Source organism: Doryrhamphus excisus, chromosome 1 (genome assembly GCF_030265055.1).
Source record: "Doryrhamphus excisus isolate RoL2022-K1 chromosome 1, RoL_Dexc_1.0, whole genome shotgun sequence".
NCBI classification, from domain to species: Eukaryota; Metazoa; Chordata; class Actinopteri; order Syngnathiformes; family Syngnathidae; genus Doryrhamphus; species Doryrhamphus excisus.
In genome coordinates, this window is record NC_080466.1 from 23,200,693 (window position 1) to 23,219,319 (window position 18,627).

The window sequence follows — 18,627 nt, forward strand, 5'->3', positions numbered from 1 at the left end:
AAACACACTCCTGACTGCTCTACTGACTGCATTCCAAAATCATATTTACCTGTCTGTACCACATAGTTTGATCTGTACCAGCCTGACATCTTGAATCCAGTGCTTGCTTGGAGTCCTCCTTCCCATGGTGGCCTTCTGTCAGCTTCATCTTTAGCCCTTCAGCTTGTTGGGACTTTGTGTCTTCCCCCTTTATGCCGCCCATAGATTTGGACAAAACCTCAGAGGGCGAGTCCCTGGATTTGTTAGTCGGCTGTGGCATCTTTCTAAGATCAGACTGACTTGGGGTTTTGGAGAGGTTTGGCTGAATTGGACTCTTTTGTTTCCAATCCTCCTTAATGGCAGCTTCTCTGTCTTTCATAACAATGTCAGACTTTTTCTCTGCAGCCCGATGCTGCTCTGCCATTTGTCGATGGCGTTCCTCAAACTGCTGTCGATAGGCTGGGTTGGTGTTCATTAAATGGTTATGGTAGGCCTGATCTGAATGATAAGCGTAAGGAGGTATGTAGGTGTACTGATTGTAGTAAAGAGGTTGCATATACATGTTGGATCTCGGTTGAATGACAGAGGCTTGTTGCTGTTGATGTCCAGGAGCACTATCAGGTTTGCGATCCTCATGAACCTCGATCTTGACTTTCTCCTCAACCTGATCTTGGTCATCCTCTCTTTTAATCTTCACCTGACCTTCTGTCACTGGTGTACCTGAATTGGGCCCACCAGGACTTGGGTTGATATAATTGGGCGAGTAATATGTCTCATAGCCAGCATAGTATGGGGAATCTTTGCTGGGTGTCGGATTTGGAAAAAGAGCTTTTTTGACACTTTCTCTGAGCGACTGGTCCTCTGTCCTGTTTTTGACACCGTCTAGTTTCCCTTCACCATCCTCACCAGCATCAGAGATGTCCGAGTAAGCTGGACTGTGCGTTTTCACAGAGGAGTTATCAGCACCATTCTGGTTCACCATGTGAAGTGGGGTGAGAGGCTGGGGGACGCCACTGCCATCTACTCGACTGCCGACACCGATGGAAGGGCTTGGGGCATTATCAGAAAAACTGTAGATCTTGTCAGCCTCGGCCTTGATGCTTGCCAAGCGACTTTGATGTGGGTCTGACGAACCATTGAGAAGCCCTTCAGATTTATTCCCCTGATCACACGTTTCCATGTATGGTGGTTTTCCCTCCTCCAGTTTCCCTCCCTTTGCCAGAGACTTGGGGCTGTCAGCCTCCTTTCCACCGTCCTTTTTCTTCTTGTCCTTCTTCTTCTTGTCTTTCGAGCTACATGGGGCAGGCTCTCCTATGGCAGCGGGTTTAGGTTGTGTGCCTTTCGTTTGGGGACTCTTAGGGATTCCTTGCAACACTGGAACCAGCCCTGGGGATGAATGTGGATTTCCTGGTGGAAAAGAGAACATTTGCTGCGATGTCGTACAACCGGTGCCAACTGCCCGAGGTGACTTCATATTTTTTGGAGCCATTTTATCACCCTTGGTGCTACCTTTTTTGTACTTGTCAGGGCCTCTTTTTTCATCAATTCCATCGTTACTGGCGTCATCTGTAAGGCATGCACCATCATCACATACTTCCATTGGTGTACCTCCACTTTCTGCGTCTGTTTCAGCAATTCTCTTTTTGCTCTGCTTTGAGCAAAACTTGCCCGGTGATGGGGAAGGACTTTGAACATCAAAGTTCCTTCCCTTTGGAGTGATTGACCGTGCAGGAGACAGTGACCCTTTATGTGAGATGGATGCTCCATTACAGTTCCCAGGTTCAGGGTGAATTGTCGAGTCCTCTCCATATTCACCGTCTACATCTAACTCCAACTTCACATCGTCATCAGTGTGGGCACGGGCTTGGTGGTACTTGAGACCATTGATGTGCTTGTACTTTTTGTTGCAATTGGGATGAGGGCAGTCAATAAGAACCGGTGAGGCACAGCTCCGATCAACAGGAGGCGCAAGTGGCTCCGTTTTGAGAGAAGGAATGAGGAGACCTGGTAGCCCGACTCCATTGTTGGAGTTCGTCCGCATGCGTTTGTTGCCTTTGCTGTCCTCTGAGCTGGAATTGGGCTCCATGTCAGAGGCTGGTTTAGCCTTACGTTTTCCAGCCGACGAGGGGCTGGCCTTCAGATCCTCCGTGTTGCTGTTGGGTGGAGTGCGACGCTCCGAGGGTGTCTGGCTTCCTCTTCTGCCCTTACTGTTCGAGGCGGCACGCGTCTTATTGGTGGTGGTGCCTTTGTTGTCTGACGAGTTGCTGTTCTCGTTGATAGGGGTGTTGCTGTTTGGTCTCATCCGCCTACCTCGGCCACGGCCAATACGCATTTCCAGGTCACTTGTAGGGGATTCACAAAACCTGCAAAAAAACAAAAATGACTTTGATGAGTCCAAAATACTAACTAAACCACTTTTTTAATCACATAAATCATGCATTTACAACTTTTGAATGCCATTCAATTGAAATATAATTTTTGAATCATTTTGTAGGTTATTGTTAGGACATGGATGAGCTTGGAGAAGCGGTGGGCTTTTTAGATGTGTCCAATTTCAAATAAAAATGTTTAGAAGGCAGCAATGTTTTTGTGAGTAAAACCACAAACTTCAGCAGTTTTTTGAAAATGCCAACATTATAATTTCATGGCTTTTCCAAATCTGGAGTAATAAGTGTGAACTGAACACTAGCCGCTCAAGTTAATGACCTTAATAGCACTTTTCCAGTGACGTGTGATATACATTCACATGCTTTGCTGAAGGGCACCTTGAATAGTGACATTAAATTAATTTCAGTCTTTTCAGTAATATCGAATATCCAGCATGATAACAAAAACATTGCATTTCATACAAATGTAAAATAGACTAGAGAGGAAGATCCAAATATAACAGATGTGTTCTATGCTCATAAAATTCCTGCGGTGGGGGTCACGACAGCCGCAACTACATGAGAAGCCTAACATATGTAGTCCTCAGGGTACAAATGAGGTCCGTCCCTTTAACATGCTGTAAGTCAAATTTTGGTGTTAGTTACAGTATTAATATTTGACCTAAAAAAACAGCCCACTGCTTAGTTGTTCCTGTTGTGAAAATTACTTTCATAGGAGCCGATCTTTTCACACACTCAAGGATATTGTAGACACCTGTTAGTTATGGGTGGCGTTAATGTGTTTTTTGTTGTTGCTGGGTTTTTTTTTTACACTTGTTGTAATTATAATCTTTCAAGAGAAAATTCCATTAAATTTTACCTTGGTATAATTTTTTTAATGCAATGAGAAAAATCTCAGCGAACTAATCATAGTCACAGACATAAAACAAAAATAAGCAGATTACAGAGTACTAGTTTCTTACCGAGGCGGAGCCCAGTCATGCCGTGTACAGTCCAAAAGTGTGCCCACATACGTCTTGTTTCTCCAAGTTACATTTACCACCAACATTCCTGTAAAAAAAGAAATGTGTTTCAATCATGACTATCGCAGCTTTACCACTTCAACACCATGTAGTACCCTGGTTTCAATTACAGTGGCATTCAGGATCGTTCCACCTGTATGACAGAAAGTCCCTCTGGGAAGGATCACACTCAGGTTACTAAGGTACTTGCACTCAGCACATTTCCCATTTCAATAAATCATCTTACAATCCAGGAGATTTCCCTGAAGGATAATTCTTGATAATGTTTTACATTCCTCTCCGTCTCCGAAAGAGTGTCGCTTAACTGTACGGCTTTGTTAACCAAGATGAGCTCTTGAATTATTTATTAAAACACTTTCATTTAGGTGATTGCACGTACGTGTGCAAGACGTGCACAGTAACTTCACTGGCATTACTGTCATCTGTCACTTCTGCACAGCTATTTCACAAACGTGAATTTACACAATCTGACCTATCCTGTGTCTGATAGCTGACCTCACATTTCCAATCTAAATTTAGTTCACTGAGACTGCATGCATACCCGTGAGGGTATGTTTTGTATGACTACTCATGAGGTAACACTTTTCAAGTTGTCAAAATGTCACAACCACATATGGAAATTTGCACAATGCTACTGAACTGAGTAAAATAAGAGGCTACCAAATGCTGAGATAGAATAGCGGGGGCAGGAGAATATCAAGAACAGTTGACTATGTGCAAATCATCATAAAATCTACTTCAGAGGTTGACCGCAACTACATTGCTTAATAACTTTCTAATTCATCACCTCCCTCACATTGCTATGACGGTGACCTCAGTTTGCCACTTCAACACTGCAGAGAAACTGAAGACTGCAGTAGGCTAACTTATCTAATGGCACAGGAATGCTGGCTGGCGGCTTCAATCCCTCAGAGTATTTTATTAGCTTAGGGAACCTCTCTTGCTCACCCCATTTTCCCTCTCTCCTTCCCGCATCATCACTTCGCCTTGTCAATGTTAAATCCATTCTCTGCTCGCAAACATTTTCCCCTCCAACACACCAGTAATATTTCAGACCACCCCCCCCCACCCCCCAACATATGTGTGTATATTTTTCACAAAAAAAACAAGTGACACGTGGTTGCAGGCATCTTTTTTCACTTTTCACTTCAACTGTGTAAATATTGATTATTTAGTGTGCAGAGGAGTAAATAGGCTCTTTATCACAAAAAGAGCTGCTCTAAAAAAAACCTTCAGCAGCTGGCCTGGATCTCCAACCACTGTGGTGGGATGCAGTTTGAGGGACGGCCATTGGATGCTTTAGTTTGTGTAAGACAGGATTTGTACATTGCGACCAGTAAGCATTGGCCATTGTGACAAAATATAGGTTTTTTAATATATTTTTCCCAAACATATATTAATTCATATACTCCGGTTTCCTCCCACATTCCAAAAACATGCTAGGTTAATTGGCCACTCCAAATTGTCCACAGGTATGAGGTGAATGGTTGTTTGTCTATATGTGCCCTGTGATTGGCTGGCCACCAGTCCAGGGTGTACCCCGCCTCTCTTTCTCTCCAGCACCACCGACCTTTGTGAGTAGAGTGGTAGAAAATGAATGAATGAATATTAATGAATAAACCATGCTGTTTTGTGGTTGAATCGTACAAAAAAGCAAGCATAAAAATGGCTAAATCAACTGAAATACAAGAAGACATATTCAAATTGTAAATGTAGTCTTCTTCATTGGTCACCAGGTGCCAGTAATCGCTCAGTGGGACATGCACCAGACTTTATCACCGGAACAGCAGGTTTAAATAATCTCACCAGCAGACACAATAATACTACTATTAATAACAACAACACAGGCTCCTGTTGCGGCTGTGACCCACGGCCAGTGAAAACTCAGCTAGAAACCCCCAAATTCACTTCCTCTTCTCAATACATTACATCTACTATATTGGGTAATATAAAATGTATATACATTGGGTGTGGAAAAGTGTCTGCCCCCTTCTTATTTCTTATTTGCAGGTTTCTCACATTTAAATGTTTCAGGTCATCAAATTGAATTAGTAGTCAATTACAACATAACTGAATGCAAAATACACTGAAATTAGATTTTTAAAAATGATTAACTTATTGACTGCCAGAGACGAGAGCTCCATACTGCCAGAATTTCTCTGAACATTCAAGACCCACAGAATATTGACATCAGAACTGCATTAACATTGACACTAATTAAACCAACCTTAGACTCTTCTTCCATCAGAAAAAAACTTTGTTTCTAGGCTTTTTGAGTAGAACACAGGCTGTTTCAGCACAACACCTGATTTTGACCAAAAAACAGAAAATGAAACTTTTTCTGCAGAGAAGCAATTTCAGTGACACATCAAACATGTTGTTTACTTCAATGAAACAGCAAGTTCTAACAATTGATTTATTTAACAACAGCTGATTTATTTAAATCCACATTTTCTTCAGCATGACTTAGGTCTGACCCAAATTCCTTGCAAGTAACTTGGCGGCCATGCTGCTTAGGACACCCACCTCGGCTCTACATTAATACCAGTGCACTTTTTAGTTGGCTGCTGTTACACACAAGCAAATTGCCAACAAACACTAACCCTCAAAGTGATTGGCACAAGCAGAACCACAGTAGGAGGTTTGTGGGTCTCTGTGTGAAAGTTGTTGGAGTCCATAAAAAGATGACATATTAAAGTGATGTGATTTCAGTGCATATTAACAAGAAAAAAAATAAGAAAAAAATGGAGGGGGGGGGGGGGGGGGGGGGGTTCCAACTCAACCAAATAATAAGTTGACAACCAGTGCTGGGGTGTATCAAGGGCAGGGGCCATGATGTGGATAGATGATTGTTAATTTTAATCGCACAGATGAAAAAAGAAAAAAAAAAAAAAAAAGAATTAAAGTGTTGAAATATCTGTCTGAGTATCCCAAATGTCAGAACAAGCAAAGAAGCTACTATGGCGGTTTACATAATAAGCATTTATCCCCCCCCAAAACCATTGAATACACTAATGGGACAAGAATCAAGAAACGCAACTTGAAACTGCACTTTTCCGTGTGAGGTAAAGAAAGGAGTTGGAATGAACGCCATGATTCCCTGCACCGTTGCCCACTTTGTGACAGCCTCATTAGGGTCACCCAGAACAGTTGAGTGAAGCCCACAATAATGAGAGGAATTGGCGAGTAATTGTACCACTCTTTTCCATTCAGTGCTGTTGAACAACAAATGACAGAGGCTGCTAAGCCTCAAACTGAAATGGGTACTTGTATGGGATTAGTTGAAAAGAGGGGAATGGGAGGGTGGAATTTAAGTCAATAGTATTTTGTGCAGCTGCATGGATGACTGACCATTACAGGCCGAGCCTCTCCTTCTCTATTTTAACACATTTCATTAGGTTGCACTGAGGCCAAACTATCAGGTCCACTGTCGTGCCAATTCAACAGGAACCCGCGCCACATTTATGATTTATACCTATGGAATGGCAATGATAATGGTAATGGTTTTATTTCATTTGAACATGCATCAGATTACAATTGAGTGCATCCCATAATCAGTTCCCTTTTCCACATGTCCAAAAGGAGTAGGAAGAAGCAAAGCATATTAAATCCTACCCGTCCATCTGGTACTTTTACAATCAGTAACTGTTACATTTGTTCACTTCCTGCCCTTCTAATATAATTTAAGTTTTTTTTTGTCCCACACCGAAGTACTCGGTGATATGAGCATCCAATGCCATAATGGGTACCATAGTGCATGTCAATATAGTGATATATATAGCACATCATGACTGGTTCAAGACTCTTCATCCTTGTATTTAGCAAACATCAACTGCTTGTATTGTTTCTTGAATTGGCTCATCGTTGTGCATTGTTTGATTTCCTTACTCAATCCATTCCATAGTTTGATTCCACATACTGAAATGCTATGGCTAGCATAACGTAGTCCTAGCATAGAAGTGTTTCAAATGTACTTCTTCCCTGAGATCATACGTATTTCTCCTCTCTTGTATTGGATGACATTTTTAATTGGTTATTTTTAGCCTTACTTTTAGCCTTACACATTACTTTAGCTGTTTGAAGGTTAACTATATCAGCAAGTTTAAGTTCAAGTTAAATTTTGTGATTTTAGAAATATGGGGTAGTATGTTCTCGGTAGGCGGCATTATGAATTATCCTTACTGACCTTTTTTGCAGTACATTTAGCGAGTGAAGATTGCTTTTATAGTTATTAGCCCATATTTCCACACAATAAGTAAGATATGGTAGAACCAGAGAGCAATAAAGAGTGTGGAGTGATTTCTGATTGAGAACAAATTTTGCTTTGTTCAATATTGAAATGTTTCTGGCCACCTTATGTTGTATATTTGTAATATGAGGTTTCCAGCTCATATTTTCATCTATTGTGATCCCTAGAAATGTATTTTCCTTCACACTTTCAATGTCTACACCATCTATTTCTATTTGCTGGTACGTGTCCTACATTTAGTTTTACTTAGGTTCAAGGACAATCTATTATCATCAAACCATCTTTTTAGCGTGACCATTTCTTCTCTGACCTTTCTAATGATTTTGTTTGTACTCCCTCCAGAACAAAAAGCAGTGGTATCATCCACAAATAATACCAGCTTTAAGTCTTTCGTTACTTTGGAGATATCATTGATGTACAAGTTGAACAGTTTTGGTCCCAGTATTGACCCCTGGGGAACTCCGCACGTAATATATGAACTTGCAGATGTGTATTCTCCTAGCTGTACGTATTGCTTCCTGTCAGCTAAGTAGCTTTTGACCCAGTTCAGAACTAATCCTCTTATTCCGTACCGATGGGCTTGCCCATCCATACAAGCTCCACAGACAGCTGCTTAGCAGCAGTCTATGGGGCTTGCATGCTGAGCTGTCATATTGTTATTTCTGTGGCGTTTAGCTATTATTATATCTTAATCTTCCCATTTTTAACGGCTCATGTTTTAGATAAACTTCTCAACACTGTCTGTGGTTAATTAGTTTTTTCGTTGGATGTTTAGTTTTTGCTCTATCTTCGTCAGAAGGAGGTGTGCGCAGGGCCATCGTCTCCCACTCTGACTTCCACTCTGGCAGGGGAGGAGAAAAGATAACTTTTTTGTTTTGCAAACAACTCCTCTTCCTGGCCACACCGTTTCAGCTAGCTTGATTTATTTTCGTAGGAAATTTCTCCCATTCACTCCCATGTTAAAGACGCCGTCTCCAAATCTTGAATTTTCTATGTTTTCGACTCGTCCTCTTGAGGTCGTTTCTCAACCGATATGCAAAACGAGCAGATCTATGCGAAGCCCCGACCCTCGGGCCGCTCACGGTCGTCTCGTGGTGTCAATATCTCAGATCGTTTGGCCGTAAGAAGCTTCTGTTCGACATGAGCGATTCAGCCTTTTCAGTCCTTTGTGCTGATTCACTGTCATGGCCGCCATCTCCTCCTCCTCACAGCCCCTCCCTTCAAAAACCACAGTGTGTTGACATGTGCAATTACAATGATTCCCTTCCCAGCTGATACCATACAGCTCATTTATTGTGTAGATTTTAAAAGTTGGATTTTTCTAATTAACACAGTGACTCCAGGCACCTTAAAGACCAGAGTATCAAAATATCAACATTTTTATAGAATCCATGATACAGCAATAAGCTGTGTTATCATCATGTCAGGAATCGATAGTTCAGTATCGACCCGCATGTCACATACTCTCTGCTCTTTAGTCCTCCATGACAAGGCAAGTGCTGCTTTCAATTGGAAAACACATGACATGTACAGACACCACAGCAGTGCCTGGCAACTTTCATGACTTGATGCTATGTTGCTAGGTAATAGCATGCTAATTGCTAGCATGTTAGCATTTAAGTTAATTTACTCATGTCTAAAGGCAAATACAAACATGGTATGATGCAGGGAGGTTATAGGACAACCTTGGCACTTTCTAAACTTGAGGCTCTCTTGCTAGGTGCTAGCATGATGACTGTTAGCATGTTAGCATTTTAGCTAATTTACTCATGTCGAAAGGGAAATACACACATAGTATCATGTGGGGACACTATGGGACTGCCTCAAACTTTTCAGGACCTGAGGCTGTCTTGCTAGGTGCTAGCATGGTAGCCATTAACATGTTAGCATTTTAGCTAATTTACCCATAACTAAAGGCAAATACACACATGGCATGATGCAGGTATGTTGTAGGACAACCTTGGCAGTTTCTAAACTTGAGGCCCTCTTGCTAGGTGCTAGCACGGTAGCCGTTAGCATTTAAGCTTATTTACTCATGTGTAAAGGCAAATACGTACATGGCATGATGTAGGGATGTTGTAGGACAACTTTGGAACTTTCTAAACTTGAGGCTCTCTTGCTAGGTGTTAGCATCATGACTGTTAGCACATTAGCATTTTAGCTAATTTACTCATGTCTAATGGCAAATACACACATGACATGGTGTGGGGACACTATGGGACTGCCCCAAACTTTTCGGGACCTGAGGCTGTCTTGCTAGGTGCTAGCATGGTAGCCGTTAGCATGTTAGCATTTAAGCTAATTTACTAATGTCTAAAGGCAAATAGACACATGGCAAGATGCGAGGACACTATGGGACTGCATCAACCTTTTCAGTACTTGAGGCTTTCTTGTGAGGTGCTAGCATGGTAGCCATTGGCACACCGGGCCCGAGGTTCACAGCACAGGTAGCAAGCTCATCAAAATTTCCGCGGGAATTTTCTAGTATAGTTATTAGAATATCATGATTGATTGTATCAAAGGCTTTTGTCAGATCCATGAGTACTACAGCTGCACACGTCCTATGATCTATAGCGTAATTTTGATCCGTGGCATGGGGGTAGAAATGTTAGCTCTGTATCCATACTGACTTCCTGATAGTAATTCCTTCTCATTAATAAATTTATCCAGCCTATTGTTGAATAGCTTCTCAATAATTTTGGAGAATTGTGGTAAAAGGAGACTGTAGATCATTTCCTTTTTTGTTACATCGGTCAGAAACATCGCTTGTTTCAGAATCCCTTCTTCTAGTTTGGGACCAATATTGACAAAGTAGTTATTGAACTTTTCAACTGTCTCATCCATATTTTCCTATAATACTGCAATACTATTTAGAATGCCCCAGGTTGCTCGGATATTGTTTTTGTGCTTGTCTAATAGTTGGTTGTATGTATGTATGTATGTATGTATGTATGTATGTATGTATGTATGTATGCAGGAATGCATGCAAGTATGCATGTATGTATGTACACACACACTATAATAATTATAACAAACAATAACATAACTATAATAATTCATAAATACACGGTAATACAGGTTAAATGTAGAGAGATTCATGCTTTACTTGTAATGTGTTTTCATCAAGCATTGAGATTTGGCACTTTGTTGGCTGTTGAACATGCAAAACTTTGTTTGGCGACGGAAGCACTAGCTTTGACAGTCAAACTGGCCTCAAACCATGCAGCAAGGTCAGCACTGGTTAGTATATTATCAGACATCATTACTGCAATTACAACAGTGTAGATTATCTAGACTCTGCTTAGAAAAACCTGCTAGTCTAACTAAAGGCTACACTACGAGTCCATCTGTCCAGCGCTCATCTTACATTACCATTAGTGGTGAGTTAGGGGTTTCACGAGACATCCAACTCATGAGATGAGAGGATGTGTGACATTAAAAAAACAAACAAACAAATCATTCATTCATTCATTTTCTACCGCTTTTTCCTCACGAGGGTCGCGGGGGTGCTGGAGCCTATCCCAGCCGTCTTCGGGCGAGAGGCGGGGTACACCCCGGACTGGTCGCCAGCCAATCACAGGGCACATATAGACAAACAACCATTCACACTCACATTCATACCTATGGACAATTTGGAGTGGCCAATTAACCTAGCATGTTTTTGGAATGTGGGAGGAAACCGGAGTACCCGGAGAAAACACAAACAAACAAATCAGTACAATAAAAAAAAATATGACCGCACAAACTTTTTCTTTTTTGTTTAACTGAGTCAAAAAACAATGCAGGTGCGTTTTGAAATGTTTATTATCCTACATCCTATGATGCTCATATATATAATTATCAACATTGTTTGAGACCAAATAAACCACTTTGACAGGGTTGGGTGATATTTTCTATATACCAGTATACCGGTATGGATTCTTCCGATAAGAAAATGACTTATACCGGTATAAATTATAAAACATTAACAAGCCAGATTGAGTGTGGTTGTGTATGCACCACTCGGGCTCGATGAGTATTCAGCACATTTTATTTTATGGCTTTACTGTAAGGAAGGTTTTTCAGTATCCGGTGATGATGTGGACATTCAGAGCAAAAAAATATGAGAAGCACGTTTATTTTTGAAAGTAGCTCATCTTATCCGTAAATACACAATCTCCACACACCGAACACTTCTGTGACGGTCCTTAAAAGTAAGAGCGCTGTTTGCCCCATGTCTGCCTAAACAAAACACAATATATATACAGTTCATATGCAGGTGGAATTGCATGGGTGACGACATCTTCCTTCATCACAAGATCAGGCATTACAGTTTGTTGAAGACTTAGTGGCGATGTGTGTAAAGGCTGACATCCCATTAGAAAAGGTAGCCACTTTGTATTATAGCATTATAGTGTATTTCATTATTAGCCAATGAACATAATGGCAAGTAAAATATCACTTTTTGAACATTTGTGTTGTGAAATCCAACATTCATCCAACATGATATGCAAACAATGCACGTATGTGGGTGAATTCATCATGTCTGTAAAATAATAAAAATGTTCAGTGCCAGAATATGGAAAATACATCTGTAATTTTTGGTTCGGAAATATCTAAAGATAAAAGCCTAAATATATAGTTTATAAAATAATTGAGGTCTCTACAACATTTTTACCTCTGATATGATGGTAATATTGCAGCCCTGAGTATTGTCCGTTACCGATATCAAGCCGAACTAATATCAACTAAAAAAATGTTCTTTTATGACTTATTTTGAAGTGTGTCAAATGTTAAAGAGACGAATAGTCCATCGGCTTCCACTGTCTGTTATACTGAAAATTCACAAAATTATTTTTTGTAAGTAGCACGCCTGTTTTTCAATTACTTCATGGAAGAAGGAAAAAAATACATTTCAAGGAGGGTTCTGGAGCCGCATCGACTAATAAGCTATGTGAATAAAGTCAACATCAGTCCAGCAGGGTTCTACTGTTGTGCAGGTAATAGGTAAGCTTGATGTAGCTTTTTCCAGTCACATAAGAATGAAAGGCATGTGGTTAACAGACAAACACAAAGATTGGTATATTTTGAGACACATCTTTCCCAGAAACTGCATCTGAGCCCCCCATGTGAAATGTAAGTAGGCCGCAATCTGGCTCATAGGAGTTAAATTGTGAAGTCCCTCTCACTGACAGGAATGACAACCCGTGAGCAGGTACATTTTTTCTCACAGCAGGAAGAGGCAGAAGAAGAGGGCGTGAGGAAGTCCTGCACTTCTTTGGTGTATTATCTGCCATATGCAGCTGTTGATGGACAAAAACCTATTTGTGTAAGGAGATCAAAACACAGCAATCATGCATGTCAAGAAAAAATCTGAATGATAATACAAGTATTTATTCCTGAAAAGGATTTGAAGACTGAAAAAAAATGTCACCTGGGAACGTCTACAACGTTTTTGTTGAAACAACCCTATGCTCTTTTCTTTCAAGGAGATTCTTTTTGCTGAGATTAAGAGGCAGGTCTGCCAAAGGCATATTACTAAAGCTCTCGTTGACACATATATAGCAAATATAATATCTTATGACAAACACTGGCCATGGCTACAATTCCTTCAGGTATATGATTGATGTTTTCAAGGCTATTAATGTGCTTGGAAAGAAGGAATTCCTGGCAAATTTAAGTCGAGAATAAGAGTCTCTATGGCCTCACTTAAAATGTATTTACTTTTACATTGTTTTTTTCTTTCGTCTTTTTCCTGATTACGGAGTCGAATGATGAAATCATTGTCTGGAAGTGCCTGTACTGCTTACATTTACGTTTACATCAATCCGTTCAGTTCGGTGCACCATAATACAGAGGCATTATCTGTCTAATTAAACCGTTTAGTGGGGAAAAAACAAAACATAATTTGCCATACCTTAGTAAAGCTTGAGTTGCACAAAAGTAGTCAGAGGCAAACTTCAACTTGTTTGAGCCCATGTTCGTTATATACATTTACAGAGCTCCACATCCCAAACCAACAGGCAACAAGTCAAATGCCTACCTCACTTATGATGCAAACAAAAATAACTAGGGATATCCATTTTTCATTATTATTTTTAATCGTCACATACAGTTTTCATTTAATTATGATTAATGGCGGGCTGCATGGTGTTCGAGTGTTTAGCGCGCAGGCCTCACAGCTAGGAGACCCAAGTTCAATCCCACCCTCGGCCATCTGTGGAGTTTGCATGTTCTCCCCGTGCATGCGTGGGTTTTCTCCGGGTACTCCGGTTTCCTCCCACATTCCAAAAACATGCTAGGTTAATTGGCCACTCCAAATTGTCCATAGGTATGAATGTGAGTGTGAATGGTTGTTTGTCTGTATGTGCCCTGGGATTGGCTGGCCACCAGTCCAGGGTGTACCCCGCCTCTCGCCCAAAGACAGCTGGGATAGGCTCCAGCACCCCTGCAACCCTCGTGAGGATAAGCGGTAGAAAATGAATGAATGAATGAATGAAAGATTAATGGCCATTTGCCCTCAAATTAAGTGTCTATTGAAATCAAGCTAATCACATTTTAACTGCGTTATCATAAGCCATGAGGGGTTGCGTTAGGACACCACATTGTTCAAGTTTAAGTCACGTGTTTTTAATGTATTTTCTGGGATTTCCAAGTACACTTAAATGCTGATGAAGATATCAACGTATTGATATATTCTTTGTCTGTGTTTATTTCGACCAGAGGTTACCAACTGGCTTGGCTGCGGGACCCACCAACGCCGTTCAATGACAAGCAGTGACAAGCAGTTTGTATTTCACAATGCATTTATTTCTAAGCTTCTCACACTATTAAAGGGGACCTATTATGTATGTGTTTTCCACTTTTGTGACCTTCGTTTTTTTGCAGTAATTAACGCATACAGTGGACCAAAACTCATATCCCGATATATTTAGGTAGAATATCGATATACAATATACATTGACATTTTTTCCATAAACTGAATTTCAACTAAAGGCAAAGCAAATATGTGTGTAATATTTGTGTAAGTTAAAATAGCCACTGAAATAAAATAGTATTTTCTCTTTTTTAAATAAATTGTTCCCCATGATGACAGACATGGTTAAACATGGTTGACGCCGTCTTTTTCGCTGCACACTCCCGCCATGCAGCCTCTCCATATCCATATCTACGCGGGGATACCCGATCATTCGGCGTAGCCAAGGGATGAGTGTCAACAATGGCGCGAGCAGCAAGCTACAAACGTAATGAGATGAACATCCATATCTGCACACTTGCTTAAGGGGTCGGTATGGCACAAAAACAACAAGGAAGTCATACACAAAGTACTATTAAACACTAAAAACGCAGCAGGATACACAGAGCTGCTGTAACTCTGCACCATCTTGAAACATGATACCTCCGCATCAAATCTATTGATGTCTATTGCAAAATGAACGATATGCTTATGTTTGGTATTGTGCTTTGAACAAGGAGTAGGGCTGGGCGATATATGGATATATTTTTCAAAATATCCATATATCGCCCAGCCCTACTCCCCACAGAGTCTGACGCTCTTTTATAACTTCATCCTGACCTGAACTCAACAGCAGTGCAATTCCAACACCACATACAGTATGCATCTCTCATTTGCAGTGATGGGAATAACGCCGTTTAAAATATTACTTTTTTCAGTAACGGGTAATCTAACTAATTACTTTCACTGTCAGCATAACGCTGTTACCATTTTCAACAGCCCGTTGCTGCACGTTACTGAAGCCGCCTAAAAATATATCACCGACTTCAGAACTAATCTGCAGCGCAGTGAGAGTGTTGCAGGGTGACAAGGGAGGGGGTGACATAACCAAATAAGCAATGAGGATTGGCTTTTAGTAAAATTGCGTCTTCAACCAATCTTGGGTGGGCGGGTGTTTAGCGCACGTAAGCAATGAGGATTGGCTAAGGTTTAGTAAGATTGCGTTTTCAGCCAATCAGAGAACTAGGGTGGGCGGGTGTTTAGAGCACATAAGCAATGAGGATTGGCTAAGGTTTCGTAAGATTGCGATAGTGAGAAATGGCGAGTGAGGAGGACTCTAGCGAGAAGACAGCGTTTGCCAAATGGAAGTACTGACACTACTTTAACCTCGTTGATGTCAAAGTTAAAATGTACATTATGTCCCCGAAAAAAAAAAACAAAAAAAAAACTTTGTCCACGTCTTGTGTGAGCAACTCAACCCCACAGAAACACATGTCCACTGCAATAAATGCAAACCTCTGGAATGGTACCCGTCTTTGCTGTGTGTGTTTGTGTGTGTGGTAACTAGTGACTTTTGTAGTGTAGTAACTCAGTTAGGTTTTTTTGAGAAGTAACTCGTAACTATAACTAATTCCTTTTTTAAAGTAACATGCCCAACACTGCTAATTAGCAAACACGTCTTTAGCCCAGAATAACACTTGTTACGTTTTTTGACATTGTCATTCGACTACTGAGAGATGCATTCATGGATACTGCAAACATCACAACATCATGTTTATTGTGTGTATTTGTGTGGTCTAAATAAAGAGAAAGACAGTAAGTAGATATTCTCATCACTCACGTTGCAACGGTGAAAGACAGCAGAGAGACAAACAGCAAGGTTGCATCTTAAACGAAACCGCTGCATTGTTTTTTTTTTTTTTTTTTTACATTGGTATCGATCAATATTCATATTTGGATAAAACCGGCCACCACTAAAACACAGCACTCATCATGCTACTATAACGTAATTGGAAATCCAATAAATAATCCATGACACAAACATTTATCACAACAGTCTGTGTTACTTTTCTATAAGGGATCTTTAGAAGCTGTGGGAGCCTGCTTGGTGTGGACTGCCCGTCTGCGTGTGGATGGGGGATGGGTTGCACTGGCAATGAGCAACAGCATTTGGCCAAAGAGGCCCCTCTGTGTTCCTTCTACCCCAGAGCAGAAGCCAATGCATTCTGGGCTGTATTTCAAGAGCAATAAACCTCTCCAGCACTTTAGAGATGATATTTGAGGTATCAGCATGCGAAGCCTGGCAGGGGTTGGCCCATCGCTATGCTGACATGACCCTGGGAGCCGCCACTGCCTTCTCTGTCTTGAGGGGATTTGTGTCAGCGCTTGGCCTCAAAATACCATGGTTATGACCCCCCACCCCCCACGTCTATGCTTCACTTGCCACCAGACAGACTCAACTGCAGAGATTTGCCTTTTCTCTTCTCTAATGACGCATTACTCCCCTCCATCACCCTAGTAAAGTGGCTGACTGTAGTGTTTAGTGTGGTCATGTTAGTCCAGCTCAGTGATCCACATAAATATTGAGTATTAATAAACCACAACCATTCAGTTGTATCCCTTTGGTCCTCAGCTGAATGAGATGCTCCATTTTCAGACATATGACACAGCATGAGAAAACCGATTCTGCCTCATCAGCCAAGATTCTTGTCTGTGACATGCACAGGTCCGTATTTGTGATTAGAGATCTCCTGAGATTGGATCAAATCAGCTTAACGTTTGTAACTCTGGGCCGCACCTCAACATGGTCGATGGGGTAATTCACCTCCAAGCTGTTTGCCACTTGAATCCCACCACCCACAAGAAGAACACCACCATGCATGTCCGCAGTGTACCGTGGTGAAGTTCATTTTATTGGGTATTCGGCTCCGTAGGTGCAGCGGTAGTTCACCCTCCCTGTGCCCAGGCTGCTGTGTCATGGTGCGGTGAGCTTGCATGGAAAGTGCCACTCTTACCGCTGGTTGTTTATACTAGAGGCAGTCTTTAGCAATTACTATTACATTACTATTACTATTACACGATTGGTCCCAAGTATTTTGAAAGCGCTTTTTAGCTTAGTTATTTTTAATGCTTTGAAGATCAATTTTCATCAATGTCATTAATTGAAATTTAATTAAATAATTTTTTGTAACAAGATTATTATAGAATAAAAGATCTGATCCGCAAGACGATGAAAAAAATCCGCAAGGGAAGTCAAAAAAGGGGATAGGGACAACCCCATGTATGACTGCATTTTCTTTGTTGCTTGTGCCCTCTTCATCCATTTCTTTCTTTTACGCCGACTGAGACAATTACTGCGCGCTGTAAATTTACTCCCACAGAGCTGTAAGGCAGCAGAGAGGTGATGAACAGCTGCTGGCTGGCATGCAAAATGAAACACACCCACAGTGTGTGCTTAAACAGCTTTGTATGAGACATGCTGAGATGCAGGAGATTATTCAATTCTATGATTTATTCTATTGCTAGTCAGGGTACCCATGCTATGTGTTTCAAATATCCGTTTCTTTCTTACTCCCAGTGTGTCAGATTTTTTCCTTCAATGTCCTTATTTGCTCATATTTAACTGTCTCAAGTGAAGTTTATTTATATAGCCCTTAATCACAAGAGTCTCAAATGGCTTTACAAGCTGGCAACAATCGATGCTGGCCCCATCCTCTGATCTGAACCCCCATCCGAGCAAGGAAAAACTCAAAACCCCATTTGGGGAAAAAAAGAAACCTTAAGAAGGACCGCATAGGGGAGGAGACTTCCCCTTCCAGGATGGATGTCGAGTGGGCAACATATGTACATACGAGGACAAAATTGTTGGTATGCTTCGGTTAATGAAAGAAAAACGGTCACAGAAAACTTGAATCTAATAAAAGTAATAATAAATAAAAATGATATACAATTTAAGCAATGAAAGTCAGACATTTATATTGTTTCAAAAGAACCAGGCCTGAAAAAAAATGATGTTGCCCTTAACTTTATATTAATGTTGCACAACCTCAATCAAAAGATTCCTGTGACTGCCAATGAGACTTCTGCACCTCTAATCAGGTATTTTGGCCCACTCCTCGTGAGCAAACTGCTCCAGTTGGGGTTTAGGTCGGGGCTCACAGAAGGCCAGTCAAAGGCCAGCTTACAGGAGTGGCAGTCAAACAGGCCAGGAATACTATTAATAAAATGCTAAAGTGTAAATATAGCAAGTCTGGAGTGAGACTGCTACTGAGGTAG

General features: G+C 41.0%; 1 protein-coding gene across 3 annotated transcripts in view; it reads right to left on the reverse strand.

Annotated features, from left to right (window-relative positions):
- The window catches only part of LOC131131939 (zinc finger protein 609-like), a 110,220-nt gene that overhangs the window by 8,096 nt on the left and 83,497 nt on the right, over nt 1–18,627 (reverse strand). For all 3 annotated transcript variants that reach the window (XM_058077032.1, XM_058077025.1, XM_058077017.1), the window contains 2 exons: nt 3,329–3,416; nt 50–2,342 (listed from right to left, as the gene is read on the reverse strand). In XM_058077032.1, coding sequence (XP_057933015.1) covers nt 50–2,342; nt 3,329–3,416 — 2,381 coding nt within the window. The remainder of the gene's footprint in view (nt 1–49; nt 2,343–3,328; nt 3,417–18,627) is intronic.